This window comes from Taeniopygia guttata, chromosome Z (genome assembly GCF_048771995.1).
Source record: "Taeniopygia guttata chromosome Z, bTaeGut7.mat, whole genome shotgun sequence".
Taxonomy (NCBI): Eukaryota; Metazoa; Chordata; class Aves; order Passeriformes; family Estrildidae; genus Taeniopygia; species Taeniopygia guttata.
In genome coordinates, this window is record NC_133063.1 from 29449792 (window position 1) to 29470560 (window position 20769).

Below are 20769 nucleotides of genomic sequence, written 5' to 3' on the forward strand. Positions count from 1 at the left end.
TGGCTGCCTCTAATTAACTCCATGTTATCCACATGCCTTGACAGATCATCCTTGACAGGTGGATTTGTTTATGCAATCCACACAGAAAACCTTTTTCAGGGTTTACACATAAAACTTTCTGAACACAGCTGTCTGATAAGCAAAATAGAAAAAATAGGTGTTAATAATATAAAGTATTTTCTTGTCAATAACATGCTAGTAACCAAGACTGAGTTGCAAATGTGAGACATAATACAACTCACAAGTCAGAGCCTGCCTCCCTTACCAGATGACCTTTGTCAGGTTCCTGTGTCCTGCTAGAAGCCGATCTCACTGTGGAGAAGTTGGACCATTCAGCTGTTTCTATTCTACCCTCATTTCTTTTTGAATGCAAACTGCAAACTCTATTTCTAATGTCCCTGATGCCTCTAAACATTCTCTCTAATGCAAAGGTGCAGGGGGGTTCCTTGTTGTTACTGTGTACATATTCTCCAGTGAAAACGAAGTAGACAATTAAAATCCTAGCTATAGGAGTTCTTCTGCCAGTTCTTTATTTACCATCATTGGTGTCCCACTTTTTATGCATTCACATTCACATAATGAAGGGCAATACTAATCAGTGTTTTAATTGAGCCTTGTCAGTATAACACCAATTTTTTTCTAATATCAATTATGGAAACTCACATTGGGATTTGAAACAGGAATTTTCTCTGGCATTCTTCCATCAGGCATTGAAGTTTCACAAATAAAGCCACCTGTCTCTGTGATGGCCATGCAAATTTGGGGATGGTTATAAAGACAAAGTCACTATTAAAAAAAATAACATCCAGGTATTGTTATCGATGAGATGCATAGTAAAATCATATTCCAAAATTTCTGCTGACATTTTCTGTTCTTACATTATGTTGGGCAGTGTTCCCCTTTGTTAATGATTTGCAGGCACTCATTCCGTGCTGAAGATGGATTGGAAAATGAGATTTGCAAAGCTATCCATTTCTCTCCCTTTATATATTATCTCAACCTGGTGAATGTCTCAATTTAAAATTAATTATTCTCTCAAGCCTTCCTCAGTTTAGGCTTACTAGATGGGTTTTCTTGCTTTTGTGCAAAATATGCATAAGGAAAGACTACTTTTGAAGCACTACCACAACAAAGATGTGCCTGTGTATAGAACTGTTCAGCCAGTTTGTGTTTTTCACAGTAACCTCTCCTTAGTATCCACAAGTTTCAATAAAATAAAATGAAATTAAATAACATTAAACACCTAATAAAATCAGGTGTTTGTGCCTGAATGGTGGCAGTTCTTTAGCACCTGCTCAGCTTGTGGAGACAATACAGGACTGAACTCCCTAAGCAGTAAGGCACTGTTTATCCATGCACTGTTTAATCTAATCTGAATTTTATTGACCTTGCTAAATGAAGCTAACTCTAGTTCCTATCACAGGTGTTAATGCATAGATCTTTAGTTTGAGTGTCATGGACTTCTGTTCCTTTGTATGTGTCATCAGACAACTTACATAACACTGCAATGAATACTACATAGACAATATGTAGGGAAGGTTCACTACAGATGCTGATGTATAAGAAAAGAAAAAGCTTTGGTGGATTTTCAACTCTCTGAATAAATTTGCAGTAACTGCATATTTATCTCTTTATTTCACATTTTTCAAAATCTCACTTTTAAAGAAATCTTGGAAGATAGAAAACAAATAAGGTTAGAAAATATATACAGAGATGGAACACATAAAGTCAATGCAGAAGGCTTTGTCTTCAGCCCTCACCATGCAAGAAAAGAGCAACATCTGTCTCAGATCCTGTAGCTGCTTTTCCTGATCAAGTTGTCAGATCCTGAAGAGATAGACAGGTGCAATTAATTTACTTCATCTGGTGCAGGTATTTGTAATTCAGCAGTTCTACCCATGGTGCATAAAACAAAGCAACCACAAACTGGTATTGTAATGCAGATAGATAAACCCAAAATATTAGATAAGGTACAGGTGGCTGATAACATTTTGGCTGTTAATTTTGAATTGAGAACTAATAAAATTATAATCATTTTCCTTTTTCAACAAATTGAAAAGTTCATTGAATCAACAAAAATCTATTTGTTCCTCTATAAGTTCAGAGCAGAAAAAAAGTCTGAAAGTTTACTTTTGTGTTTTACTTATGGTAGTGGAAAGGTGCCTGATTAGAGACTTCAAAATCAGACATACAAAGGACAGCTAAATTTAACTGGAAGGCTAACTTTTGTAAAAATAATAGCTGTCTGCTCCAAAGACTACTGATGTCAGAAAAAGTCTATAACCCTTGTCTCTAATTAGGTTGGTTTGTTAAAAAAAAATCTCAATACAAACATGAATCTGAAAGTGCTCAGTGTTCTTAGTTTCTAGAAAAGTTCACATACTGCAAAGAATACCTTTACATCTTAATCCCAATTATTAGGGGGAATTCATTAAAATTAGGAACCTTACAATCCAATGGACTTCCAAATGACTTCCTAAATAAAGATACCTGGACCTTCTGTAAAATATGCTTCATAAAAATCCACAGTGTTCTGGTGAGCAAGAGAATTACACAATTTATATTTGAATGCAAAAAAAAGGCAAGTTATAAAAAGTATTACAAATAAGATCTACAAAAAAAGATAAATTTGAATTATCTAGTTGCAACTCAGTGTTATGCAAACTGAAGAATCAGAGCAAGTTCTTTGTCTACTCAAGCGTAAATCAGTTTAGTACACTGAATATTTCCCAGGTAGAAAAAAATAAAACCAAACCCTACTTTTCAAGATTTCTCTTGTAGTGACTCCTCAACAAATCACCCTTCAATCCCAAGAGAAAATATATCCATTTATAAATATACTTAACAAATATTAGGTTTGTCTAGTTTCTTATTAGGATTTTATAAAATTATTTCTATTTCTTGGTTTATGTGTGTGACCCTTGTCAGTTTTTGACTAAACAAGAACACAAATTATCCAACCCATAACTACAGAGCTCATATTTTAAAAATAAAATTAAATGTAAAAAATAATATGATTGATGTAAACTGACATTTAAAATTGCTTCCTCTTTTTTACACTATCATAGTTTTTTCATACACATATCAAATAGCAAGATTAAAGAACCTTAAAATGTGTATCTTAGGACATGTATTAAGACATGCCAAATTCAAATAGCTTTGGTTCTGTTTGGGGTATTTTTGTTGATTTTTGTGTTGAACAGGTTAATATTTTTCCATTTTCAAGATTCACAACTGAATTAGCAGTTTAGCAGTAGTAGTACATATTAAAGTAACTCCAAATGCTACTAATGCCATTGTAGATATTCTTCTATTTGTAACATCTGAATGAGGACTGCTACAACCTTAAAATTAAATGTAAATTTAAATACAAGTTACCACCTGATACCAGATTCTGAGACATTACTGAATTTACTTATGACACTTGCTTTAACTAGTGTCATTTTTTAGTGAAGGAAGGTTTTATTTCTCAGTTTATATACACTGTATTTATTTCTGTAGGTGGCAGAAATCAAAATCCCCAGTGCAACAAATACCCAGGCATACCAGTCATTCCAGACAAAAAAGAAAGGGTAAGCAAATCCTAAGTACCTAAATTAATTGTGATCATTATCAGAACTGGACTTTACAAAGCAGCTGTATCAACCTCATGAAAAAGTTTAATACCAGAGTGCTGGACAGTTTTTGGGGCAGCTGCAGTACCTGATTTGCTTATGAGTCTTTTTAAAGTATTGCAGACTTAAAATCCTACCTCCACACCTGAGATCACAGAGCATTTTGATGGTCTTTTCAGACCCATGATGGAAAAACCTCGTGTAATTAGGCAACTTGTGGAGAGAGGAAAGAAGTTAAATGGACACAGGCACCTAATGCTAAGGGAAGGACATGACTCTAGCGATGCTAATAATGCTTTTCAGGCATTATGAACCCTAAATTAATTAAAAAATGAAACTTGTGCTATGTAAAAAATGGCAAACAGTGTGAATGACTGATAGATGGGTGAGAATGTCAGCCTCAAATATGCTTTCTCTAGTTTCATGAAAAATAGTAACTTAATCAGGCATATGAAAAAGTGGCTGGAATCCCACTGTGTGGAAACATTGTCTAATATCACGCATTGGACAACAACCTGCTGTTTGTAACATTAGTAAGATTTAGAGGAAGATTAAAAAGACAGAAATCTCATTCCTTCAGAGTTGCATTTTCCCTATCTTCAACCTTTCCATTTTACTCAGCTTGAGTCACTGAATGTTCCAGGCAAACCCTTAAATGGAGAATAATATTTTCAAAGACACAATGAGAAAGATCATAGGGTATAAGCAGCCTGCAAATGCGATGAATAAAGGAACCCAAAGCAGACCACCTCTGCAGCAGACTGCCCAAACTAACACAACATGCTGAAAGACACCAGTTACTCTTCTGGTAGGGGGCCCAGTCCAGCAGATGCTCCCCACCATCCTGGTGCTAGCTAGCAATGGTAACAAGCACCCACCTGGCTATTTGGTATGTTTTCAGGTAAGAAGACTTTGCTGTCTTTGGAGCACAAGTGCCCTGTGCTCCTCAGTGTTCTGCAGACTGACCATTTTTATGGTTAGAGCACAGCCAGCAAGCCTGGTGTGTTGAGCAGCCAGTGCCAACACCAGTCAGAGCCAATGACCCCCAGTCCACAGGTGCACCTTTGACATGCAGTATGGCACCACTGATTTCAGGGTGGTGAAAGTACTTTAAAGATGAGCACTGCAACTATTAATTCTTTAGTAGTGTAAGTTAGCATTCACCATCCATCACAGCCACAATGCTGGACCACATTTTGTTGTTTTTCGGTTGTTAAGTGTGCACCATTTAAAGTAATATGCAATTAAAATAACCTACAACTCAACAAATGACTGGAGAACTGTACAAAACCATCAAAATCCAGTTGCAATATCCACCTGGCCAGTAACATGTGGTCTGTTAACCTGACCCAGGGAAGCTGGCAGTGGTTCTTGGGTGACTTGAATCTACCTAAGGTGGAAACCTTGAGCAAGCCCAGACTGATCATCATTGACAGGATTCACTTAAATATTCTCACCACCAAGCTTTTGGTGAAGGAGAACTTTTGTGTATTCCCCTCAATTCCTTTGCAAGGATTCATAAGCAAACAGCCTTTGGAAAAATACACCCAAAAGAAGTTTTGGCTGAAATTCATGGACTGGGTGATAGTACTTATCAAAACACAGCCTTGATGAACTTGTAAAAGCAGGAAGGAAGGGAGAGGCTTTCGGAACAGTCTGCTCTTCTTCCCCAGCACGATTTTGGGGAGACACTACCCAAACTAGGTTTATTTGTTCTGGTGATGGGGCTAAGCCTCTCCCATGTGAAATTTCACTTTTCAATGAAAACTTACTCCGAGTGGAGCATCGCCAATATATTTCTCGTGTGACTCATACGCACAAAACCCAAAAGTCAATAGTCAAGAGTTTATTTGATGAAAGTTTTCTTCTAATTAAGAGGTCATCAAGGGGATCCGACTGTTACTCAGCGCTGAGACAAAGGTCACCAGCAGCTGCTCCAGCCCGGGAGATGTGCCGGCCAGTACATTTTCCAGAAACATGTTTCCTCTCTCGCCAGCGGCCCCTTCCCCCTCCCCGCCACCCCGTTTCTAGTCTCTCCAGCGCTGATGAGCTAATAGCATTTTTCCTTTGCATACTTTGGCGCTGCCCCACGGCATACTCTGGCAACCTACGTGTGTCTGAGCGCGCCCGCCCGCCGCAGGCTCGGCACAGCTCGGGGCGCGGGGGGAGGCAGGGCAGGGCAGGGCAGGGAAGGAGGGAGGCAGGGAAGGAGGGAGGCAGGGAGGGAGGATGGGGAGCCCCCGCCGCCGCGCCGGCCCGAGCCGCCCCGTTCCCCCCGAGCCGCCCCCGCGCGGGGCGGGCGGCGGCGGGCGGGGGGCGGCCGTGGGGGAACTGTCAGGGCCGCACGTTTCCAGCCGCATTACGTGAACAAATGGCGGGGGTGCAGCCAGCCCAGCCAGCGGGGCTTGTGTAACTTTGCGAGCGTGCCAGCAAGTTTAAAGTCCCTGGTCTCTCCTCCTCCTCCTTCCCTCGCTCCAGACACCAGCGCGGGCCGGAGGACGATGAGAGGCTGATTGTTTGCTCCGGCTCCCATTCGCATCCCCTCGCCTATAAATACCGTGGAGAAGAAAAGCCGCTCTCGCCGCCTACCCCGGGCCGAGTTTCCTTTCCGACGGCCCGACCTGCTCGATGGCACTTCCCGGGTGCCACAGCGCCTGAGACCCCGCTGCCCGCCCGACCCTTTCAGAGGCGCAGCCCTCACCCCTCGGCCTCCCCGCACCGCCCCCAGCTCCACACCAAGCAGGAAAGGCGCCCCTCGCTCTTCTCTCGCTCCCGCCCCCCGCTCCCTCCCCTCCCGGTTTCGCCCGTATCTCGCTACCCGCCGGCGCCCACGACAGCGGAGAAGATGCGTTTCGCGCCGCCGGGGCTCCTGCTCGCCCAGCTTCACGTGTGCATCTACTGGAGCTGCCTCTGGCCCGCCGCCTGCCAGCAGCAGCCGGCGCGCCGGGATCCCCCGCCGCCCCCCGCCGCCTGGAGGCAGCGGATCCAGTGGGAGAACAACGGGCAGGTGTACAGCCTGCTCAGCCTGGGCTCCCAGTACCAGCCCCCGCGGCGCAGGCAGGCGGCGGAGGTGGCGGGCAGCCCCATCCTGCTGCTGCGGAACAACGGCACGGCGCTGCCGCGGAGAGCCGCCGCCCGCGCCGCCGCCGTCCAGCCCCCGCCGCCGCCGCAGCCTCAGCCCCAGCCCGCCGCCGGCAGCCGGGGGGGCTCCGGAGCTCGGCACTGGTTCCAGGCTGGCTACCAGGCGTCCTCCGGGGGTCGCGCCGCTGCCGCGCCTCGGAGCCCAGCGGCCGCCACCTCCGCGGCCCGGAGCGCCTCCTGGGGGGCGCCGCCACCCAGCGCCGCCGCCAGCTCCGCTGGCGGCACCGGGACCGACAGCAACGGGAGCAGCACCGGGGCCGGCAGCCTGCCGCCCCTGGGCAGCTTTAGGCCCGGCCGGGAAGATGTCATGGTAGGAGACGACCCCTACAACCCCTACAAGTACACGGACGATAACCCCTACTACAACTACTACGACACCTACGAGAGACCCCGCCAGGGCAGCAGGTACAGACCCGGCTATGGCACCGGCTACTTCCAGTACGGTAAGAGCCCTCCTTTCTGCCCGTGCCGTCCCGTCCCGTCCCGTCCCTCCCCTGCCGGCGGCCCCGACCCCGGATCCGCTCGCTCCGCGCACGCCGGTCCCGGCGGGATGAGCTACGGAGGTCGCCGGCCCTGCCCGGCCCTTGCTCGGGGCAAAACCTGACCGGGCAGGCGTGCGCCCGGCTCTCGGGCTGCTGGCAGCCTAGTCCCAGTGTCTGGGAGGGGGGCGAGCTGCCGATAAGCCCACCGGGAGCTCCGGACGTCGTGTTTGCGGTGGGGTGTTTGGGACAAGCCTGAGCAAAGGGGATTGAGAGGTTAACGGAGAGCAGGGGTCCTTAGCAAATCGACGGCTCCTAACGACTGGGATGGTTGTCAAATATTTGCAAACGTGTCCTGGGTTGATCTTACTGTTGTGTGGTTGGTTTGATGAACTGCAGGTCTCCCTGACTTAGTCCCGGATCCCTATTACATCCAGGCGTCCACATATGTCCAGAGGATGTCCATGTATAACTTGAGATGCGCTGCCGAGGAGAACTGCTTAGCAAGGTAAGCATCGTCCCGAGATTTTGCCCGTTTGCTGTGGGTTGCTGTGTTCCTGTTTCCACCTGTGAACGCGGTGAAGAGTGGAGAAGGTTGAGGCTGGAGAGCTGTGGAAACACAGTCTTTTGTAACCTAGTTCCAAATTTGTGGCAGATGGTAGAGTATGCACATCAGAAAGCAATCCTGCCGTATTAGAGAAAAAAGCTGCAGATCTCCTGAAGAACCTGCGGAAACTTGTATTACATGTTTTTATTGCCAGGCTCACTTGAACATTTCTGAATTTTGTGAAATGGAGGCACCTAGAAAATGACTTCATTCTGTTGATTTTCATCTCCCTCCTCTACTCCCACAAGTCCCTGTGTTACTTCATTTAAAAAATCTAAAACTGAACAACAAAAACCCTATTCTTAACCAACACAATTTACTATTAAGGTTATAGTAAGCTAATTGTTTCTGGGCCTATGCCTTTTAAAAGTCTCCTAAAACTAAAATCCCTCTGAAAAGTGTTTCAGAGTCTCTTAAGGGGTTGAAATAACAGCTTTTTTATGAAGTTAGTTCTTGTCCAGTTGGCAAAGAGTGATTTTTCCTGTTTTGTTTGGCAAGAAATCAACATGGCTGTTTTTAGCCATTTTAACTTGTTTGATACCTTATCATGCAAAACAGATTTATTTATTTATCAACATCATTAATTTCTGTTTCAGGGTCATGCTTGCTCTTTACTTGCAGAAAAAAGAAATATGACATAGCAGGTTTTTTTCTTGCTAGCGTCACAGTGAAGACTCATTGAAGTGTTCTTTCTAGATATTAGTTGATTAAAATATCCCAGTATTTAAAAGAGTGTAGATAATAGCTATGTAGAGTAAGAAAAGACAGCCTGATTCATATACATGTTAGTTTATTTTTAACAATTGACTCAACATCTGTTGTGTGATCTTGCATACACAGGGAGTTATTTTGGTTAACAGCAACTAATAAAATTATGTATTTTGTAACCAGAGTAATTTTACAACTCAGCAGTGATCTTCTGCTTAGAGGGAGTCAGTCAGTGATCAAACTTCCATTTATAAAATTAAAACTAGGTCTGAATCTTACTCAGGTCTTGGTCTGACACCAGGCATTTCCACACGATATGGAATTCCTGTATGAATCTCCAGTGCATGAGGCTTATAGGGTCTGGAAAGATCTCTGTTATGAGTTGCTTCTAAGACAATATAAGGCATTTTTTGGAAGTATTTATTGCATATGCTTATGGCTTTTTCCTTTGTTTTCTTTGATTTGCATCATTGCAGTTCAGCTTATCGAGCAGATGTTAGAGATTATGACAATCGAGTGCTCCTCAGATTCCCCCAAAGAGTGAAAAATCAAGGCACATCGGATTTTCTGCCCAGCAGACCTCGTTACTCATGGGAGTGGCACAGCTGTCACCAGTGAGTAAAGTGCTCAGTATGGCATCTTCTAATTATGCTTTTCACTAACAAATGATCATGTATAAGGCGACATTTTCTAAATCTAAAGTGAAGTAGAGAGAAACCCTGGGGAAACTTTGGTCTTTTACCATCTGATTAATTGTATGTTGTGGTAATTACTCTTTGTATATGTAGTGATAATTAATCTTTGCACAGACACGTGAAATGAAGATGATACAAAGCTTATCCATATATAAGAAACTCTTACAAAGTGTAGATTAAATAAAAATACAAGTCTGAAATGAGATTTGTCAGTAGCACTTTCTCCTTTTATTTTACATATAGTCCACTTACATTTAAGTGTAATCAGTAAGTAAAGGTTCCTAGCCATGTTAAAATAAATAGAAACCCTAAAATGTACATTTACTAGCATATTCCCTATAATAACACCTCATTTCAAACAGTGACCCCATACTTCCTGAGCTAAATTTAATGAGATAGTTCTTCACAAGGAATGGTCTGATTAATTTGGGAAAGGAAAGCTACTGAGTTGACTGATCCCATTATCAACAATATTCTATATATATATGATGATATTTTGACATAGCAGCATTGTTCTAGAAATAGTATATTTGCTGGAAACACAACAAGGGAAATGTAGTAGAACATTGTCAACATTTCAGGAGCAAATAACACTGCACACTTGTACCTGTTCAGAAAACTCATATGCAGGAGTTTGAAGATTTGTCCCAGTTTCTGCTGCTTCTCAGCAGGAGTAGTTATAAAATACTAGAACTAATTACTCAGAATACTTTCTTCCACCTTACTTAAAATACAACACTGCTGCTGCAGGTAGATAAATAATAACTGAATCTTTTTAAAAAATGGTATGCAACGTGGGTTTGGTCGAACGGCCTCTGAGCCAATGGAATATTCCTCTCTAGGTTCAAAGGCTTTAAGTATTGAATGAAAAATGAGTATCATTAGAAAATTTTCAAAAAAGCCTCATCAGTTTATAAATCCTGCATACATCAAAAAAGCTAGAACTAAATAAAACCTAATAAAAAAGCCTCCAAAAATGCTTTAGTTAACCTCTATCCCTGAAAAAAATCTCAACCAACAACAAAACTCCCTCAACCCTCATGCTTACAAACTTGATAAATTGATGAAATGGGTAGAGAGCAGTTGAAGTTTTCCATTTGTAGAATAACATTTTCTTACTGTGCTACAATAGCCCAGCTATCACTGTTCAAATGCAGAGTGTGTCTGATGTTGATTCAATTCTTGACCAGAAAATATGTTGCCTACAAAAAAATGCATCTCGTGATCATTTCCATAACAGTGAAGCAAACTCATTTGGAAATGAACTTTAACTGCCAGTTACTTTGGCTAGCCATCAGACACCAGTGTTAGTCATCATCATCTGTGGACTGGTTTTAGTGTTCTGGATGTGCCTGCTTGTGAGGCTCCTGTGCTGCTTTGTTTTACCAATACATTTGATTTTTTTAAAATTAGGCCTTTCTCATATACCTCTTGAGCTGAAAGCATTCAAAAGTAATGGCAGCCAAATGCTGGGAAGATACAGAGCAGGTAGAAAAGACAAGTTTATTTTCCCACACACTTGGAAAGGGTGAAATTACAAGAATACAAGGTCTTAAAACTCCACAGTAACTCTCACAGTCACTTTGTGAGAAAGCAAGAAAAATTCATCACTTTGCCCAAATCAAAAGCATACACACTTCTGAAATAGAGACAGCACTAAGTATAGGCTGTAAAAATAATTGATATTGAATGAAATCTGCATTGCCAGTACACAGAAGCTGATTTCTTTATGCAGATTTTGTCTTCACCAATGTTACAAATATGTTAATTGTCTGAGGGCCATGGAAATGTGAAACCAAATTGTTGGGATTTTGCTAGCAAGTAGCGAACTTCTATGGAATTTATAGTATGTAAGGTAAGCATTCTTAGCAAACCTCTGGTTAAAAGCACTTATAAGATGTTAAATTCAAATATGAACTACTTAATACTTGCTATTGTTATTGGAAAAGAGGTGAAACAAAATTTTGGAAAAACAGTGCTGCTATGGAACCTTACCATAACAAATTAAAAATATTATTTATTTATAGGATGACATGTCGTACTTGAAAATTAGAGTAAATTGAGTGGTCAGTAGTAGGAAAGTATACTAACACACACATTTTGGGTAGTAAGTAAAAGTTGTCCAGATTTAATAGGATGTAGCTCAAACTGGAATATGTGAAAATGTTATTGATAAGATTTGATCCATCTCTTATAATGTATCAATGGTTTAACAGACATTATCACAGCATGGATGAATTCAGCCACTATGACTTGTTGGATGCAAGCTCACATAGAAAAGTTGCTGAGGGACACAAAGCAAGTTTCTGCCTTGAAGATACTTCCTGTGATTATGGATACTACCGGCGATATGCATGTACAGCGCACACACAGGTAGGAGCTGCTTTGGAGACAACCACGTGTTTGTGTTTAGATAGCTTTTCTGCCAATCACCCAATGCCCTAAATTAGCTGATGCCCCAACTAGCTTCTGGAGTTCGCCATTATAGAGACCAGGATACTGATCTGGAGACTGATAATTCACCCATGTGCTGTTAACTGTGAGTTTCTTACTAAAGGGCAGTGACACTCACTAGTGTCGCACCAACTGAATTGAACTATATTAAAATATGGCAGTAAGACTGGTCAGGCTTGCTAAAAGGCACTCAAGACACCCCATAAAGAAGCTGTTCCCAATGTTCATCCCCCCAAACTGGTGTCCTTGGCTGGTGCCAGGGTTCATAGTTGGTATTTTCTCCCTTGCAGAGTCTGAAGCTGTAAGGTGCTGGATTCCATTAACACCTGTAGCTGCTGGCTGGCAGCCTGGCACAGAAATATCAGAGTGTTGTTCTGTGCCCATACAGCAGGAGGTTGTTAAAGAGAATGTCAGTTATGTGGCTGTTATGATGGGCTACATACAAATGTAAAGCCAGGTGCTGGGGCTTGTTTCCAGGGGAACATGGAAAACAGAACATACCTTTATGATAGACAAATCCACGCAAGGCTCCTATCTTGAATATTGCATCACCACCTCTCAGAACTGCTAAAGAAAAGCTTAAAAAGTCCTAACCAGCCAACCCCAGCAGAACAAGGCTGATCAGTAGTGTAGTATGACTCAGAGATTTCATAGACTATTCCATTTTGGAAAACCAGAAGTAAGACCAAAACTTCACTGGTTGTGGATTGAAAGAGGAAATTTTTGATATTTACTGATATTTCAGGTTTCTGCTTTAAAACAGAGAGGTGCGCTCTTTGGACACATTAGTGAAGTATTACATTCTTTGCCATTGGATGTTGCAGAGATCAAAAATTTCCATGGGCTCAAGAAGAATTTAGACAAAGCTACAGATGTTATTAAACACAGAAATCTGATGGTACCCCATGCCTTAAATACAGTTAAATGCCTGGTGGAAGGAATTTGCCTGACATTACACATCCCATTCCTTATACTCTTTCCTTGTTAAGTATCTGCTGCTGACCACTGTCAGAGATGTGACACTGATCTTTGACGGATCTGTGGTTTAACTCCGTGTGGCCATACATACACTGAAACCTGTATCCCTTATTCTGCAGCTTTTCATCTAGAAGGTAGTTATTCTGTCACAGAGAAATGACAGCTATGCTTCACTGGCTGACGTGTCCACATTTTAACTATAATGAATGATCTGCAATACAAAGAGGCTTTGAAGAGGTTTTATAAAGACCTTTTCTACTTCTGTAGACTATGACATCTAACTAAGTAACATACATATTTTACAGCTGGAGTATTTGTGTCACTAGAATCATGGCTGTGTCAGCATTTCCACTGGAAACCCATATTTCAGGGGTTTGTAATTGGACTGTAGAACTTTCCTCCAGCCTCAGACTTGGCACAAACATGCAAGAGTCTGAGCTGAACACCAGCTGGGTCAAGAGGGAATTCCTGCAGGACTTGGGTTTTCTGCACTCTGTGTGTTGCCAGAACAGATCAGCTCTGCCTAGAGCAATCTGTATTGGCCACAGCTAAAGATACTAGCTTTGAACCACCAATACATTCATATATGGGGATTCTTACTCATGTTCCTAAGAACAAAGAATTTTTCAAAAATGTGGATCTGGAATAAAGGCTACATTTTCAGTTCCCTCAGATTCTTGTGTCACTATTTGCCTGAAGAGACACCATTTCCATGGAAAGCTCAATGTGAAAATGGCCCTTAACCCTACTATTCAAACATCCATAGTAAAATGTTGCACCATTCCTAAGAGTAGAGATAGGTTCCAACATGGTGATCAAGTCTGTCTGTACTCTTGACCTCAGAAGATATTCACTTGATAATTACAGCTACTTACCTCCAGTCTTTGGTCAATTTTTATTGTATTCTGATCTTATGTAAAGAATGGAAAACAATATAATTATCAGTTTTTACGTAAAAGGAGTTACGTAACAAGTGATTGTAAGAAAATACAGATACCTCACAGATGAAAAACTGTCAATATTATAGGTGTTTTTTATCCAGTAGTAATAAAGGGCTATAAAAGTCTAGAAAAGTGGTGCATTAGACTTAGGTATTCTATTATAGACACACAAAATGCCAACTAAAAATAAGATTCATTTTCTAAGTGAACTGTGATAGTTAAGTGAACTTCAGTCTGACTGCCCCTAATATCTAGAATATCACTGTTTCTAAAGATTAATGTTTTTTCACATCCATCTTAACTTCATTCTTAAGGGTCTGAGCCCTGGCTGCTACGACACTTACAATGCTGACATAGATTGCCAGTGGATTGACATTACTGATGTAAAACCTGGAAATTACATTCTGAAGGTAAGTGTATTGGGAATGGGGAAGTTTGGGGTTTTTGGGGAGCGTTTGGGTTTGTTTTTTTTTTTCCCCTACTGAAAGAAGCAAATAATTTACATACATCCTTCGGCATGTAAGTTACCAGCTGAAGTGCGGCAGCAGACAGCAATGTGCTCTCTCCCCTCCAGGTCAGTGTAAACCCCAGCTACCTGGTGCCTGAATCTGATTACTCCAACAACATTGTCCGCTGCGACATCCGCTACACGGGCCACCATGCCTACGCCTCTGGCTGCACAATTTCACCGTAAGTGCCTCCCTGGTGGTTTCTCTGCCACTGTGCCCCACTGTCAGGATTTTGTTTTGTGGGTTTTGGGAATTTTAAAATTTGTGGGAATTTTGCTCTTGCGCTTGTGCCGTTGGAATATGTAACACTTTCCAAAATTGCTGCTCCTGTCTGGTCTGCCAGATAACAACCTCTGGCTCACACACTAGTTCTTTGTACTTGCATTAGGACCTTTCTAGGATCATTCAATACCCTTTTACACACCCACACACAACTGAGTAGCTGCAGTGCTCTTTAAGACATTCTGCAAAATCCCACACATGTGTGTTACTTCGCTGTTGCTACTTGCACAGCAGACACTCTCCCTGAAACAGTTCTTTCATACATCCTCCATTTAGTTTTGCTCTTTAAAAGTTCGAACAATGCCAAAATTGTGCCTTTCTTACATTTTTTCCTCCAAAACGGCAAATTCATTTAATAAATGTCCTCATGGTAGATCTACTGTACCTTAGTATCTGTGAAACACACACAGAGAAAGCAGTCTTCTGTAACACAGAAGTAAGCAGTTCTCAGAACACTGTGCTAGCTGCTCATATGAAATATTTATCAAAAGACTTCATTTGGAGTATTAACATTGTATAGAGGTTAATGTGAAACAATTTCCAGAGCAGTCAATGAAAAGTAAAACAGTAAAACAGATGACCAGTGTAGTCTTCTATAACAGTATCAGTGAAACAGACTGAATTAATGTGACTTGCTTAATTAGCCTGTAAAATATTAATTCCTCACTTTACATTAGGAAACTAGTAGTTAAATGAACCAAACTTACGTTTCATGCTTTTAACTTCTAATTTCCCCATCTTACCTCTGAAAATGTTACTGAGTACATAGAATAATAGTAATGTTGGAAAAGACCTTTTAGCTCATGAAATCTAGCTATCGACCTCATATCACCACCATGCTCACCATATTCTCAAGTGCCATATTCATACATCTTCTGAAAACTTCCAGGGATAGTGACCTCACTACTTCCCTGGTATTCTGCTCTAATGCTTTACAACCCTTTATGTGAAACAGTTTCTCCTGATATCCCATCTAAACCATCCCTTGAGGCCATTTCCTCTCATCCTGTCTCACTGGTTATGTGGGAGAAGAGACCAGCCCACGCCTCACTACAGCTTCCTCTTGGGGATTTGTAGAGAGTGATGAGATTTCCCCTCAGCCTCTTCTTCTCCAGGCAAACACCCCATCTGTCTATCTGTCTGTCTGTCTATCTATCTACCTACCTATCTTTATATATGTACACCATACTTTATATCTCTCTCAGGTACATATTCATGCAGGGCTGGGACACAAAATGTCTGTTACTGTTGGCTGAAGTGTGCTTCCAAGCTGACAAGTGGGTATTCAGCAGTTCTTTCTGTGCGTGCCTGCTCACCTACATAAAATTACTTCTCTTTCAACAGATACTGAGAGAGATGCAAGAAGTGGATGAGATGGTGCCAGATGTTTTGAACTGAAGTATCATTATACAAACTTCACTAGGATGCAAATACTATAGAAACAAAACTACAGAACATACACAGATACACCCACACACCTTATGTGACTTTGAAGCACTTCTGCTGCTTTTCAACCAAAACTTAACTGGATATTAAGAATCTAAATTGGCATTATTTGTATTGCTGTTGAAATGTGTGAAACTGGTGCTTCATTTAGAGATATTTTAAATTTTGATAATCTAACTCATTCATAAAAACATGGGACCATTTCTTAGCTCCTTCAAATTTGGAGTTTATGTAATAGTAGACTTCAGTGGGAATATTACTGGTGAATGAGTTGAACATATTTTAAAATGTAGGAAAAAAAATGTACACAAAATGAATTAAATAAAACTCAAGAGAATGTACTAATGTCAGCTATCTCAGAAAAGACCATAATGACAAACAGATTAAAAGTGATGATACAGTACTATTAAAAAGTCTTGCTAGGACACATTGATATGAAAGAGAGAAGTATGTTCAGCTTTCAAAGAATATTAACATATAGCAGAGAAATACACATATATTATATAAACAAGTTATACCCCTGCAAGAAAAGTTATGTTTACATTTTTAATACATTAGAAGTTTTTCCATTTTCTTAAGTGAAAAACAGATGGGGTTTTGAAATACACCTTTCATCTGTGAAAATTTATTAAAAAGTTTACCCATCTTTATATGGTCAAGAAATTTTTCAAGGTGGGACTTTTTTATTAAAAAAGTTCTGCAAACTTAATGTAGATAAAAAATACCTGTCAAGAAATGGGCTCTTGGAGATGAAGAGTCCCTGATGTGGTCATCTGTGAAAAACATCCAACTTGAACAGGTTAACCATCAAAATAATACAGGCAATTAACTCAGGTGGTGCCACAAACAGAAGTAGGTCAGAATCTCTTACAAAGTATTTTTAGTGTGAAGAAAACCTACTACCTGCTTCCCCCTTAAGTACTGTAGTTGACTTTAAAATGTATATCTCAGTATTCAAAATAACAAAGTTGAAAATATACTGTATAGAGAGGAAGAGCAAAAAGTCAGTGTATTTGACACCCTGCTTTAGGCTGTTCAGGAACCAAATGCAACATTGTTAAGGGGAAAAGCTTCCAGCCCATATTAATGTTTTTGCTGAACTGCTTAACTGGTGCTGGGTATACTACTCCTCCTCCCATCTCCAAATTATTTTGCTTTTGCAGTACACCCTGCTGTAAGCTACAGTAGCTGTGATTTTTGTTTTAAACTGTGAAATTACATATCACAAGGGGATCTGGCTTTTTTTGTCAGAAGATTTCTGATAATGTAAAATGAGAATCTACTTTTGGACCAATGGGACCTAGAAATATTGATTGGTGTTCATTAATTCAATCAGCAGTTCAAAACACCTAATGAAATATTGGAAGCTCAATAAATTAAAAAAAAAGGAAAAAATGTGCTATTCAGTATAGTTAAAAATTAAAAATCTGAGGAGTATGGAGTGGTTTTATTATCACTACTGAGAATACTTCAGGTAGTATTTGGAAGTATTTTATGCTTTAGAACCCTATGGATTTAATTTGGAAGTTTAATGAATTACCATAAGATCCTTCATGGATCAGCTGTTCTTTAGTACATTTATTTAAGTTTATTTCCACCTTAATCATAACTTGGTTACAAATTTGCAATCAGAACTTAAAAAGAACCTTAGATCCAGCAGCCTCATGATTACTACCCACCAGTGAGAGACGGTGCGGAATAATAATTTATACCTGCAGGTCCCTCTCTGTTTGCTGCAAGATCCATTTTAGCAATCTGTAACCAGTACGGGCAATGAACAGAAGCAAAATTTGGAACTTATGAGAAGACCATTTGTAACATATGTCTGCAAAAATGAGGGCCTATTTAAAGTCTAAGCTTCTGAAATCACAGCCCAAAGAGTTCTTAGGTTTAAGAGATGTTAAGGGATGCAAGCACATTCACCTTTCTATAGACTTAGGTCAAAACTGGGGTCAAAGTCCTGAGAGCAGCTTGGGCAATGGAAACAAAAGCTACTGAATGGAACCAGGCTGTGGGCACGGGCTGCTTCCTGGGAAGAGGTGTGCTCGTACCTCATGGTGCCTGATGTTGAATGTGGCACGTGAGAGCACTAACTGCAGATGGAGCAGCCGCAGGAAGGGGGGGTACCCCTCGCAAATGACACACTCACCTGCTCACACGTCTGTGCCCAAACTACTTGAAGAGCTCCACTGAAATCAGCAAGGAGCCAGAGGGCCTTGAGCATCTGTGTAGGTGGAACAAGTGGGAATGGCCTCATTTGGAAAGGTGTTGAATGCTGTAACTTTGAATATTGGGGATACTGAAGCTATGAAAATGTAGCTTTTCTTTCCGTAGCAAAATATTTTATTTGTTTTGAAATGTGTGTTAAGCGACATGACATTGATGTACAATAGCACAAAAATTGCCTAAGAAATTAACAGAAAGACAAGGAATTTTAGGATTAAAAAAATGAAGGAATGTGACTTCAACCCTGTTTAACTATAGTAAATCACAACACAGTAGACGTAGAAGAGTTTATTATATAATAGCATGTGTAGAAGTAATTCTAAGTAGGGGAGCGCCAACAATATTTTCAGTATCTTGGCTCTGCAGATTTGACACCTTTTTGCATACTGGAATATGTGTTTGGGACTATGTGCATTTTTAAAAACTGTTTTGGAAAAAGTTTTCATTTTTAGAGGAAATTATATTTGGATTCCATTTTACCAGACATCGGGCTTATTCCCTTATCTTTGGAAAGTGTATTGACATTGGTCTCAGTGGGAGCAAAACCAGATTTAAATTTTGTGGGAATTCTACTATGAATTTGCTGTTTTGCAGTCTCAAATTTCTTCTGAAAAGCCAGAATGTATAAATGTGTGTGAAGCAATAACCTCCCACACTTCAAATCTTAACTTAAGAATTGCACATAAGGAACATAATATATGTCAGGCTCATTAGAGGAAGGGTTTGTTATATATTTTTTTAATCCTGAAATACATTTGGTATTTGTGTATTTCTAGACAAAAGTGTAACAGAAATGACAGACTGGTCACCAATGGAACCAAAACATTGTGTAGATGACGTTTTTATGTTAGGAGAAGTCTACTCAGTTTTTTTTCTGCTCCAGAATGAATGCACGTATCAAATGTACCTTCCTATTGTCATTCATGCATTGTTTGCAGTGTGCTCATTCAAAACCAGCAGGGTGGTTTTCATTAATGAGACATTGAAAGTTGGTTTATCCTGTGTCTCACATTTATGCCAAAAAGGCATTTTCATTTTCTCCAAATCCTAAAAGGTGCTGAAAAATTTTTAACTTGAATTAAAACCAAAGAGTATGTAATTGGGAGGTTTTTATTATGCAACTAAATGCTACAGATACAGTGAAATGCCACTTATTTTTGCAACTTTCTTGAAGACTTTCCATTATTTCCTTCACTTTTCTTCAAAGAGTCTTAATTTCAGTAACTTTGCATCTTTATCTGCTCTAATTTATAATATTCAGGCACTAGCTTTGTATTCTTCACTGCACTTTCATATTCTTGTGTTACCTGCCCGTATTATGGTTGCAAGTTTATGTGAAAATGACTTGAATAAAATGTTTCAAGCGTTTTACTTGTCAAAGTATTACAATTACTGCACAGGCCAGATCCATCCCTCAGTGAGAAGGCTTTAGGTTGTTGTATCTGCATGAAAATGAAGAAAATTCTATCTTGCTGACATGGTCTCAGAAAAAATGTGACAAGAAGGTAGAAACAAGAAATAAAAAATTCAAGGCATGATAAATTACTCCCGATACTACACAAAGGATTAACATGTTAAGGCTTAACAGGAGGAGGCATTTCGTTCACCTGGACACTATTTCCTTACTGTATCTGTCTTGGTAAAAACAGGAAGTTAAAAAGCATTTTCAAGAATTTCTGCTCCACAAATTATGCTTTCACAGAAAGAACATTTGAGCAGTACATGGTAGGAAGTCTATGTACTCTAGAAAACTGACTAAAAGATTAAACATATAGTTACTCCAAACATATTTTATCCTGTTATTTACAACCTCTACAAGCCAGTACAAGGCAGTGTCCTGCTGCCTCTTCAATCTGTATGCTAAACTGATAAAACAGTCTGAGTTGTGAAGCATCTCTTGTCCCTTCACTACTACAGAAGAGAATAGTTAAATTGAGACTTGGATTCTAAATAGTTTAGCTCTAATAGTTAAAAAGAGTCTTATTGGAGTCATCAAACACATAAATACCAACTAACTGGCACTCTTGGCTTCATGTAAATACAGACAAAACCAGTGTAATATCTTTTAAAATTAATAAAATAAATGTAGAATTATTTCAGATATAACCCACTTTGTGTAATGTTTCTCTATTTAAAAAGTATTTCCTGTCCTACTACTTATTAGAGCTAAGAGCTTCAAACTGACAATTTCTCCGAGTGCTATTCCTACAGCACAAAACCTGGAGTGGATTAACTTCTGTGCAAATACAAAAATGCAATAAAAATGGCATATGATAATTGAAGAAAACATATGCAAATCTGTTGAAAATAAAGCATCTTCTAGTTCCCACGTACCTTCTACCTCCATTCTGCTATCTCATTTTTACATTAGACCACCTGCTTAGTATCACAAAATTATCTACCACCAGTAGCTCTACCACGATTCATACTTTCGCTCCAGAAAGTATTGCTATAACTGAATTTTCGTTCAAGCCCCATTTTTCCTGATCTAATAATTCCATAAAATGTGATTAAAGAAATACTTATGCCTGTTTGGAAGTCTACAAAGTGGTCCCATCAATAATACACCCATTTGCTATTTAAAAAAAAAAAATCACATTTAAACTAGTAATTACTGTCTTAAAAGATACTGAAAAATCTGAGATTGATTTGTTGGTAAGCCTGAAGTGAAAAAATTGTGCATTTGAAG

At 40.2% G+C, this 20769-nt stretch overlaps 1 protein-coding gene across 2 annotated transcripts; it reads left to right on the plus strand.

Moving 5' to 3' along the window:
- The first annotated feature begins 6286 nt into the window (after positions 1-6286).
- Positions 6287-19448, plus strand: LOX (lysyl oxidase). Of its 2 annotated transcripts, XM_030259067.4 has the most exons (7): positions 6335-7198; positions 7634-7742; positions 9026-9163; positions 11461-11617; positions 13932-14027; positions 14192-14307; positions 15753-19448. In XM_030259067.4, exons 1-7 carry the CDS (start codon positions 6460-6462, stop codon positions 15757-15759), a joined length of 1362 nt encoding a protein of 453 aa, XP_030114927.3. In that variant the 5' UTR covers positions 6335-6459; the 3' UTR covers positions 15760-19448. The 2 variants fall into 2 exon arrangements, with proteins under 2 accessions (XP_030114928.3, XP_030114927.3); XM_030259068.4 differs by lacking the exon at positions 15753-19448 and having other exon boundaries at positions 6287-7198; positions 14192-14450.
- The last annotated feature ends 1321 nt before the right edge of the window (positions 19449-20769 follow it).

Coding starts and splice junctions, on each gene's coding strand:
- LOX (XM_030259067.4), top strand. CDS start 6,460: ATGCGTTTCGCGCCGCCGGGGCTCCTGCTCGCCCAGCTTCACGTGTGC. Junction 7,743..9,025: donor GAGGAGAACTGCTTAGCAAG/GTAAGCATCGTC, acceptor GCATCATTGCAG/TTCAGCTTATCGAGCAGATG. Junction 11,618..13,931: donor CATGTACAGCGCACACACAG/GTAGGAGCTGCT, acceptor TTCATTCTTAAG/GGTCTGAGCCCTGGCTGCTA.